General features: G+C 39.8%; 1 protein-coding gene across 4 annotated transcripts in view; it reads left to right on the forward strand.

Moving 5' to 3' along the window:
• SBF2 (SET binding factor 2) overlaps positions 1–12,015 on the forward strand; it is a 586,574-nt gene that overhangs the window by 533,872 nt on the left and 40,687 nt on the right. Inside the window, exons 28-31 of one of the 4 annotated variants that reach the window (XM_038765198.1) lie at positions 1,154–1,294; positions 2,225–2,320; positions 6,018–6,092; positions 7,741–7,925. In XM_038765198.1, coding sequence (XP_038621126.1) covers positions 1,154–1,294; positions 2,225–2,320; positions 6,018–6,092; positions 7,741–7,925 — 497 coding nt within the window. The remainder of the gene's footprint in view (positions 1–1,153; positions 1,295–2,224; positions 2,321–6,017; positions 6,093–7,740; positions 7,926–12,015) is intronic. The other 3 variants (XM_038765199.1, XM_038765200.1, XM_038765201.1) reach the window with 3 other exon arrangements.

Genomic DNA, 12,015 nt, shown 5'->3' on the forward strand with positions numbered 1-12,015 from the left:
TTCTGCATGCACTTTAAGTGGATCCTGGTCTGGGTTCTTCTAGCAGAATGTTCTTTTTGCATTGATTTTATTAAGACAAACCATTAAGGAGTGAAATTTAAGACAAAAATTGCAAGTCCTTCGTATTTATCGAGTAGCTATTGTAAATGGAGCACTGTATTAAGCACTTGGAAGAGAACGTTAGAGTTAGTGGTAATAGTAGTGGTAGTAGTATTTATTGAGCGCCTGCTTGGTGCAGTGCATTGTACTAGATGCTTGGGAAATACAGTAAAGAAGTGACACATTCCCTGCCTATACAGAGAAGCCTGGAAGCCTACTGGAAAGAGCACAAGCCTGGGAGTCTGAGGACCTGGGTTCTAATCCCAGCTCTGCCCCTTGATTGCTGTGTAACCTTGGGCAAGTCACTTAGCTTCTCTGTGCTTCAGTTACCTCATCTGAAAATGGGTTTAAGATTGTGAGCCCTTTGTGGGACAGGTACCGTGTCCAACCCGATTCACGTATCTACCCCAGCGCTTAGAACAGTGCCTGGCACACAGTAAGCGCTTAACAAATACCATAAATAAAAAAGGAGCTGACACTGTAACAGGAAAGACAAACATAAAAATATTTGCCTCTCGAGGGTTCAGAATAAATGGGTTCACAATAGATCGAATACCTGCCCTCAGGGAGCTTACAGTAAAAGCGATATTAATTAAGTGCTTACTATGTGCCAACCTCTGGGCAATTTAGCTGATGGAGATCCTAATTCATTAATTCATTCGATCATATTTATTGAGCACATACTGAAGGCAAAGCACTGTACTAAGCGCTTGGGAGAATATCAACAGACACATTCCCTGCCCACAATAATGCAAAAAATATTAATAGGGCATTATTTTATTACTTGCTACTATTTGGGATTGGTTTAATTTATACTTATAGAGTTTCAGAGGGTTCACTGTGATAAAGCTTGAAAAAATATGCAATTGGGATTTACAAGTCAGGGTGACGGTTTTTATTCATTCATTCATTCAATCGTATTTATTGAGCACTTACTGTGTGCAGAGCACTGTACTAAGCGCTTGGGAAGTACAAGTTGGCAACATTTTTAAGTTTTCTTGGAGTAGCACTTGATATACTGAATAGATTTTATTGACTATCTCTGTCTGTTTAGTTCCTGCCTCCTCTTTAGATTCATCAAGTAGTATAGAACAAGAAAAATACCTACAAGCTTTACTGAATGCAATTTCTGTCCATCAGAAAATGAGCGGTAATAACACCCTCACAGTCAGACCAGCATTTGCTCTGTCTCCAGGTAAAAGTTTATTTTCTTTTCTTTTCTACAGTCAAGAACAGTGTAATTATGGCTGAATAAGTTGCATGTGTTCATTTCCCAGGCATTTACTTAACAACGTACCCAAACTATAACTCCTTTTTGGTGTATTACCATGTTAGCAGATTGTCTTCCTCTATTGACTCAGAGGGTAGCTCGTTCATTAGAAACAAAAGTGACCAGCTTTAGAGGAAAATCATTTGTTTTATAAAATTACATCCAAAGAAATAGAACTAAATAACAATATAAAATTTTTTAACAAGAATCCATCAAATCGAGATGGAAATTTAAAAAGGTTTCAAGCCTGTTATTGTCACCTTACACTGTAGAAATAATCGTGGAATATGTATCCAAGTCTTCCCATTCATTAATAGCTGTAAGTATCCGAAATTGCTAAAACATTTTATTTTTCCCAGTCTTGAGGCACAGGTGTGTTTTAGTTAGATGTGGTTGAAACCATTAAGACTCCCATTAATGTTTTGTTTCAGTTATCATGTGATGAAACCCGTTAGGGTTCATGTAAAGGTAATCCCTGTCGTGTTAGACACAAGAGCACGTGACTTGAAAAGTTGGTCTATTTGGCTTAATCCACTGTTGGATTTGACTAAGCAAAGCAGAAGCTGTCTTTTCATGTAAAGTAACACCGTCTAGAAACCCATGCATGCCTTCATTAATGAAATCCTCTGATTGCATTAGCCGAACCTAACCCCCATAATCTTGCAAATGAATGTGTGTTATCTCTGATAAAGTAATACGGCATTCTTGTAATCTCTAATAAAACTGCGGGTTCTTAAAAGGACAAAATATGGCAGCAATTGGACATGCTACACATGAAGAGAACATTTTTGTCGATTGAGTAATGTTAACCTCAACAACCTTATAGTCTTTATTCTTCTTTTTGACTGACTTTAGGCACTCAAAGAAGGGCTTCAAGAATGTCCACTGTGCTTAAACAGATAGTGCCAGAACATTTGGATGTAAATCTATCCAATAGCTTTGCTCGAGGAGGTTAGTAAGATGAACTGTAAAACTGAGTGCTGATTTAAAAAAAAAACACAACTGAGACACGGTGTCGAAATTTGGAACTAATCATTTTCAAATCGTACTTCCGTTGAAGCACTTTCAATCCACCAATCACATGTAGATTTTTTTAAAATTTGAATCAATGATTAAAATTAATTAATAGAATTTTTGCAAAGAGGTGTAGGGGCTCACAAGAAAATTGTAAAAATAATCCAGGGCATGAGTTCTGTTCTTTTCAACACCCAAACACGGGGAGTGTTTGTAAAGCTTTGAGAGACAGAAAGAATGAGTTACTTTTGGAGATTCAGTTGATGATTCAGGTCTGGATAAGGGGGAATGACATCCTTGTAGTATCAGTGTTTTATCATTACTAGGGCAAGCCGATAAAGGGGTGATTGAAGACAGCCAGCGTGAGGTGATGGTTGGGCACAAAGGGTCCGAACTCACCACGGGCAGTTATTTTTACCCCTTTGAGATATGAGAGTGGATGATTAGTGTAGAGGGCGCTTGAAAAGAAAGGCTGGCTGGCTGCAGGTTTGCTTGTTGGGAGCAACTGCTAGCCTGGGAAATGAAGGCAATGAAAATTACCATGTTCAATTCATTCATTCATTCAATCGTATTGAGTGCTTACTGTGTTCAGAGCACTATACTAAGCACTTGGGAAGTACAAGTTAGCAACATATAGAGACGGTCCCTACCCAACAGTGGGCTCACAGCCTAGAAGGGGGAGACATAGAACAAAACAGAACATATTAACAAAATAAACAAAGTGTTCACAGTGCATTGAGAAAATGGGGGGGTCGAGGGAGAAGGAGAGAGAGATTGGGGTGGGCTGGGGGGAGAGGGATAGAGCAGGACCATGCTCTGAGGTGTTAACTTCCCAGGCTTGGCCATTCTAGGCAGCATGGCATCTCAGTTGAACAGCAGAAGAAGGGCTGAGAGTATGACAAAGCTTACATTTTTGGGCATAGAGTACGATGATCATCTTTTCAAGTTTTAGAGTAAGATTGTAGCTGTCCCTGCTGTCCTGCAGGGTGGCCCGCCAAAATAAATGGCTCGGAATTTGGGGGCCATGTCATCTCTCCGATTCAAGCTTTCCTTCTTAAAGGAGTATGGCTCCTGGAAACTCATTTTATTGGACCTGGTGTCCATTGGTAACAGAAATGGGGAAAGAAGCTACCAAAGAAAAGAAAAAACACCTCCTAAACTATGAGATTCTAAGTAAAGAAATCCTTAAGCCCATGACATTAGTATTGTGCTTGTAATATTGCATACAACATATCCCCTGGCTTTGTATGGCCTTCTCTCTGCAGTACTGCCATTTTAGCTGAGTTTTGCAACTATTGGTTTTTCTTCCTCCTGTTGACCATTTCTGGCAAAAAATCGACTGTCAAGAAAATGATATTCATCCCCCTTCTCTCCCAACCAGTCAGCATGGCGTAGTGGATAGAGCACCGTGGGAGTCAGAACGTCATGGGTTCTAATCCCGGCTCCGCCACATGTCTGCTGTGTGACCTTGGGCAAGTCACCTAGCTTCTCGGAGCCTCAGTTACCTCATCTGTATATGTATATGTTGCCAACTTGTACTTCCCAAGCGCTTAGTACAGTGCTCTGCACACAGTAAGCGCTCAATAAATACGATTGATTGATTGATTGATCTGTAAAATGGGGATGAGGACTGTGAGCCCCATGTGGGACAACCTGATCACCTTGTATCCCCCCCAGCACTTAGATAGTAAGCACTTAACAAATGCCATCATCATTATTATTATTATTATTATTATTATTATTATTATTATTATTCTCTGTGCCCCAGTGACCTTATCTGGAAAATGGGGATTGAGACTGTGAGCCCCAAATGCAACAAGGACTGTGTCCAACCCAATTTCCTTGAATCCACACCAGCGCTTAGTACAGTGCCTGGCATATAGTAAGCACTTAACAAAAGCCATAATTGTTATTACTGTTATTATTCATTGGTATTTATGGAGTGCTGACTGTGTGTGGAGCATTGCACTAAACTCTTGGGAGAGTAAAAAAGAGTTGCATCAGTAGGCCTGATCCCTGCCCATAAGAAGCATGCAGACCAAAGGGGGAGACAGACCCTAATGAATTAAGTCCCCACTTCACATTTTCATTGTTGCCGCTTATTGCTCCATTTTTCTGCAACTTTGAAAATATTTTTTTTAGTGGGAATTTGCTATTTCTGAATTTTTATATGAGAAACCTACGAGGTCTTAATATGAACAAAATGACTTGACCCCACAAAATCTAATCAAATTAGCTCTTCTCATCAATAGTTGTTCTTACTGAGAGGATTTTACATATATATATATATATATATATATATATATATATATATATGTATGTATTATGTGCTGATTATGTGCCAGGCTCCCCCACCTGTCAGTTGTGTGACTTCGGGCAAGTCACTTAACTTCTCTGTGGCTCAGTTAGCTCATCTGTACAATGGGGATTAAGACTGTGAGCCCCACACGGGACAACCTGATTACCTTGTATCCGCTCCCCCACCCCCCAGCACTTAGAACAGTGCTAGGCACATAGAAAGCGCTAAAAATACCATTATTATTATTATTATTATTATTATTATTATTATTATTATTATTATTACTATTACTATGTGCTGGGGTAGGTACAAATTGATCAGGTTGGAGACAGCCCCTGTTCCACTTAGGGCTCACAGTCTTCATCCCCATTTTACAGATGAGGAAACTGAAGCACAGAGAAGCAAAGTGACTTGCTCAAGGTCACACAGCAGACAAGTGGTGGAGCCAGGATTGGAACCCAGGCCCATGCTCCATCCATTAGGCCACACTGCTTCTCTGTCTCTCTATCAGGAAGAACATTACTCACACTACAGGGACTGTAGCTAATATCCGACCTCTAAATAGATATTTGAAGAGCTATTAATTGTGTAGAGCATTCTCCTAGCATTGAGGTAACGTCAGCCATGTAGAGTGTAAGGTATAGTATCCTGCTGCTACATGATGCTTGAGTATTTATGAAAAGTATATGTAGCATCTTCATAAAGGAGACATTTATTTTAAAAAGAGGAAATGCTGCTGCTGTGCTTAACGTTCTGTTGCAGTAACATTATTTCAGTTATACCAAATGGCTAATGTCACTTCAGTCATTTTACTTGCCAGATCTTAGTTCAAGAACGACCCACATGCTTACTATAAAAATTTTGATTCAGCACGTTTGAGTGCTAACCTGTTTTGTGTTTAAGCCATTCTTATATGATATCATTCCCAAAGGGTCTAAAAGGATGATCTATTTTTACAAAGAAAGCATGTTTAACGATCAAAATAGGAGATGATCCATTTGGTATAATTTTTAATGGCACCTCTCAGCTCTGCTGTGCATTTTTAGTGCCTACAGTATTTGTGAAATTGGGCACCCTCTGGAAAAGAAGGTGCCAAAATTTCAATATTATAGAGGTATCCTTGTGGCTTGATTCATCTCTTGTTGTGTGTTGAAGTAGTTTAAATCTTGTTCTTTTAATTATTTGCCAAATATGCTCCTAAATGTTAGATTAATGGAAAAGTTATGAGTAACCTGTTTCTTTTTTTTCTCTCTCTCTCTTCCTCATTTAATTTGCTGTGACTTTTGCTGCAATTCCCTTTCCCTTTCTTCTTCTGTCTCTGATGTTACATACCAGTGCTTGGGTACAGGGATAAATCCATCACTCACTCAAATCTCAAATCGTCAGCTAAGGGAAGAGTCCATAATCCAGGTACAGTACTCTCTGTCCTGAAAAAAATCTCACTTTCTTACCATCTCCATAATTAGCACCATGTTTTCCTATATATTAAGTGACTCAGCATTTCACTTACTCTATATTAAATTATTTTCAAACCTCCCCTGTCATAACAGTTTTCTTCCACTATCTCATTTTCCGATATGTTCAAAATGAACAGTTGTCATAATCCCAAGGAAGGACTCAAGATGTTATCCTCTACATTTTTGTTGTGCAAGAGGCATTAACTAGGAAACATTTTCTTAAAACTTGCGAACATTTCTAATGATTTCACGGTAATGCCTGCAAACAATGAAACAATCCAGAGGTTTCCAACCCATTAGAAACCTAGCCAAAAATAGCACTGCCCAGAGCCCCAAGAGAATGGTACCAAGTACAGAGTATACTTTTTTAAAAGATAGTTGTTACCATGTCTGTCCCATCATTGTACCCCCAACACTGGTAAATGCAGTAGTTTGCATGTATTTGTAAATGGTTTGTGGCTTTAAATGTGTTATAGTCATGCTCTGCTTTGAGAATTTGTAAACGAAGTACCTCTCCAAGCGGTGCCTGGAAAACTTTGCCGTAATGTAATCTTACTCTCCGTCTTTTATAAATAGAACAAGGAACAGATTGCAGTTTCACCAAACTATTATTTGAGGGCAGAAATATCTGACATTGAGCAACAGGCTAATGAAGATAAAATCAAGACAATGAAATCTTTGTAAATTGTGGGCTTTTTAAACATCCTCCTCATGCTGTCACTTGGGCAGTTGATAAAACTCTCCAGTTTTGATAGCCCAAAGTCTCAGGTTGTTGTTATTCATTACTTGGTTTTAAGATACTGCCAGTTAACCCGAAGTAAAACCTCCCTCTCTCTTGAAGCTGGCTAACATTTTCGAATTAGTTTTGCAAGGATACTCACTGCAGTTGCTGTTTCTCGTTTCAAGAAGAAACAGTCTTGCCTATCCACCCAATTTTTGAACTAAGTTGACTGAAACCTGAGGCATTTTAGTAATTTCTGAAGGCCTCAGAAGTAATTAACTCACGGCTCAATCGCTTCCCTGGATTTTTATCCTACAACTCATGTTGCTATTTCCTGGTGGCAGTGGAAGACAGGAAAAAACTGGCATAGTTTGAACCTTCATTCATGAATTAGATTTTCAGTGTCTTGACTGAACATAAATGGAATTTTGTTTACTCCCTAGGGAAGTTCATGTGGCCTTTCAAAATTTGGATGTTGTGGGGAATTTAAATGTTACATGATAGAAGTGAATTCCCAGAAAAGAATTCCCCCAAAATAAATGATCAAATGAAAATCTCTGCTTCTTCATAATGCTAAAAATGAGTTTTAAGTACTTCTTCCTCTACTCTAGTGAGTTCATTAGGTTATTGTGGCCTTAGAGTGGCATATCTAGATTTGCTAGCAATTTATACCCTTCGATATTCCCATGATATTTGTTGTATTGTATTCCAACATTAGTGCATGATTAAGTGTACGCGTGAAATCCAGTTTGGTTTCGATCTAACTAGGGAATCAATTTCACCTTGGAAAATCAAAAAATGTGCAATAATTAAGCAGCATGTCTTGTATTCAGTCTTTCCTGTCATCCAATGGTTTACTGACTTGATACTTTTTGTAAAGGTGTGTGGGCAAGTCTTCGTTCTAGCAATCGTTTCATCAGTTCTCAGACCTCATTCGTTGATGTTGGTGCAAGACTCGCAGGCAAGGATCACACTGCCTCATTCAGTAACAGTGCCTATCTACAAAACCAACTCCTAAAGCGTCAAGCTGCCCTCTACATATTCGGTGAAAAGTCACAGCTACGGGTAATTTTTCTCGTAATCAAGTTAACATGTAAAATAGAACAGCCCGATGGTTGTCTGTTACAATATTCTTGCTCTACTAGAAAAACAGTGGACATTTAATTGGTTGAACATAGCCTGTCAATCAATTATATTTCTTGAGCACTTACTATACGCAGAGCATTTATTCAGACGTATTTATTGAGCCCTTACTGTGTGCAGAGCACTGTACTACTGAGTGCTTGGGAGAACACAATATAATCGAGTTGGTAGACTCGTTCCCTGCCCACACCTAGTTTATAGTCTAGAGGGAGATACTGACATTAATATAAAAGTAAATAAAATATGGGTTATGTCCATAATAATAATAATAATAATGGTATTTGTTAAGTGCTTACTATGTGCCAGGCACTGTACTAAGCACTGGTATGGATAGAAGCCAGTTGGGTTGGACACAATCCTTACCCCACATAGGGCTTACAGTCTCAATCCCCATTTTACCGATGAGGTAACTGAGGCCCAGAGAAGTGAAGTGACTTGCCCAAGGTCACACAGCAGACAAGTGGCGTAGCCGGGATTAGAACTCAGATTCTCTGATTGCAAGGCCCGGGATCTTTCCACTAGGCCACGCTGCTTCTCTGTAATGGTTTGTGCTGAACCATTATATAGAATTAACCATTACAGAGAATATATTACTTAACCTGACTACCTAGTATCTACCCCGGTGCTTAGAACAGTATTTGGCACATAATAAGCACTTAACAAGTACCATTATCATTATTACTGTAATTATATAAAATGAACAATCAATCAATGGTATTTATTGAGCACTTACTATGTACAGAGCACTGTACTCAGCGCTTAGGAGAGTACAGTACAACACAATTAGCAGACATGTTCACTGCCCTGTACATAAATAATATAGAAACAGAATGCAAAAAACAAAACTACTGCTAACATTTTGTGTATGTTTTGTGTTGCTCATGGTAATGTGTATCAGCCACTTGTTCATGATCTGAAAGAAAGCAGGGTGGGCTTAAGGAAAATTAAGCCATAAACCTCAAAGAATAGCACTCTGCCCCCACTTTCAGCACCCTGTTTGCTTGATTTCATTAGAAACGATATATGAGGAGGAACTCAATGAATGTGTTTGTGGTGAAAAAATGCTTACGTTTTAACCTAATGTGGAAAGAAAAAAAGGGAGACTGTTACTAAACAGAGTTGAAAGTCCCTATAAATTTCCCCAGCCAGTGATTTCTGAAAGCTCTTTGCCAACCCGATGATGTATCTTCCTACAAACATGCTCATACATGTCTTCATACAAATTAGAGTTATACTCAGAAAAATCAAGAAAAAAAGAAGGATTCTAGGTTGGGCTATCGAGAACAGCTAAGGTGCCATACCTAAAGCATTAAGAGAGCCCCTGTCCTTAAAGTTGATGGTGATTCCTCAGCTATCATAGTTTTAGAACTAACTGAAGATTGTATAACTCTCATGAGCAGCAGCATGTATTGAGTGCCGTAGTCAGCCCTTAAATCAAAGTAAAAGAAGCGGTCCCTGCCCTCAGGAAGCTGATGCTGTTGGCATTCATGTTCCCCATTGAATAAATCGAGTCATTTGTGATGAGCCACTCTCCAAGCGATTTACCATCTCAAGAGACCTGACTGATTGCCAGAATCATTGATCAGTCAGTAGTCCTCAGTTCAAATGGGATTGTGAAGTCAGTAGTGGTGAGAACTAGGTCCCTCATCTCAACCCTGCTTCCAGAGACACCCAGCAACAGGACTGTGAAGGAGCCCAGGGACCTTACGCTGCTTCATCACCAAAAGGGAACTTTGGCCAAGGGACAGTTGAGGGTTAGATGAGCCAGTGTGATGGCTACCTCAGTATAATTTGTTTTACCTGTTTGTGTTTTTATGGTATTTGTTAAGCACTTAATATGTGCCGGGCACTGGGTTTAGCACCGAGGTAGATGCATGTTAATCAGATTGGACAGAACCATGTCCCAAGTGGGGCTCACGGTCCTAATCCCCATTTTGCTGATGAGGTAACTGAGGCACAGAGAAAAGAAGTGACTTTCCCAAGGTCTCCCAGCAGCAGATAAGTGGAAGAACCCAGGTCCTTCAGACCTGTGCTCTATCCACTAGGCCATGCTGTTTGTGTAGTATGGGCCTGAAGGGCCCCTGCCCCCTCTAGACCCAATCAATCAATCAATCAATGGTATTTGTTGAGCGTTTACTGTGTGCTGAGCATTGTACTAGGTGCTTGGGAAACTACCGTATAACAGAGCTGGTAGAAGTGGTCCCTGCCCACAAGAGTTTATAGTCTACAGATGAGCGTACAATTTATGGGCTCCACTTAGCAGCATGGCTCAGTGGAAAGAGTATGGGTTTGGGAGTCAGAGGACGTGGGTTCTAATTCCGGCTCCACCACTTGTCTACTGTGTGACTTTGGGCAAGCCACTTAATTTCTCTGTGCCTCAGTTACCTCATCTGTAAAATGGGGATTAATGCTGTGAGCCCCACATGGGACTACCTGATTACCAGCACTTAGAACAGTGCTTGGCAGTGCTTGGCACATAGTAAGTGCTTAACAAATACGGATTATTATTATTATTATCATCTAATCACCTACCCTTGGTTTGTAGGGTAGAAAGAACTGAAAGGTCAGAGTCCTAAAGAGTCTAAGAAATTTGCCTTCATGAGCTGAAGCAGAAGTTGTTTTCAACATATTCCCTTAGAAATTTGAAGTGTCCTGTGATACTAAGAATGCTAAGCCTCACCTTCTCAACAGCAACCCAACACTACCTGCAGAGTCTCATCCTCACCATTTATCATTTATCAGCCACGGACAGCCACACTTCAACACGTCAGACCCTCTCTGTCTGCCTCACTTAGGCCAGTTTGTTTCCCTTAAGATAATCCTTGTTACCATTCATATCACTTGCATACCAACATTGAAAGTCCCCAGCTAATGAATTAAGGTGGCAGTTTTGGCGCTTTGATCTAAAATTTTGGCTGTTTTAAAACATGAATTTACATAAGATCTCAATAACAAAAACTCCTCAAGTCCTTACTCCTGTGTAGCTTTAGATATAGGAACTGTTGGTTCAATAGACACAATATTGTTGAGGAATTTTTGTGGCTTTAAAAAGTAGAAATAATTTTGAGTAAATACTCGTCTGTAAATCAGTTGTCATTTAAACTGAACTGAGTTGTGAAAGCCTGATACAGAGTAGAAGCAAATTCCAGATCTCCAAGACCAGGACAGGCTAAAGGATCTATTGTTTTCTAATTATGATAGAACGTCATTTTTTACGTATAGTATTTAAGGACATACTAAGCGCCAGGTACTGTACTAAGTGCTGAGATAGATACGTGATAATCAGGTTGGACACAGTTCCTGCCCTCCATGGGGCTCACAGACCTTAATCCCCATTTTGCTGGTGAGGTAACTGAGGCACAGAGCAGATAAGTGACTTGGCCAAGGTCACACAGCAGACAAGTGGTGGAGCTGGAATTAGAACCCAGCGCTTTCTGATTTCCAGGCCCGTGCTCTATCCATCAGGCCATGCTGAGAACCCTATGTAAAATGAATTTACCCAGCACAATTTCAGTAAAACATTATGGCTGCACATGCACATTCACGTTGAGGAATGCCAGGACTTCCTTAAAACACATTTTCTATATATCCTTAGTCCTGTTTCAGTCATCATCAGTGGGATTTACTGAGCACTTACTCTGTGTAACACACTGTACTAGGCACTTGGGAGGCTACAATACAACAATGTTTGCAGACCCATTCTTTTCTCACAACCTTACTTAACAGAAAATTCAAATAGATAAATTGTCCCTATAAGCATAGAATTAAGGAATGCAGGGAGAGAGGGGCTATGATGAGAGAGATTTTCCCATTCAGATAGAAAGACAGAGTCAGAAAAGCAGAGCTATGCCCAGAAAGTAAGGCTAAACACAGCACACATTCAAAGATTTTAAGTTTAATTTTCCATTTTGGGATCCTGGTAAATTTATCAGCCTTCAGTGCTAATAACTATCACCCAGCCTACTAACTGTGGGTTGCATCCTGATTTTCTCAGAAGAAGCAATGTTATATT

The sequence above is a fragment of the Tachyglossus aculeatus genome, chromosome 22, assembly GCF_015852505.1.
Source record: "Tachyglossus aculeatus isolate mTacAcu1 chromosome 22, mTacAcu1.pri, whole genome shotgun sequence".
NCBI lineage: Eukaryota > Metazoa > Chordata > Mammalia > Monotremata > Tachyglossidae > Tachyglossus > Tachyglossus aculeatus.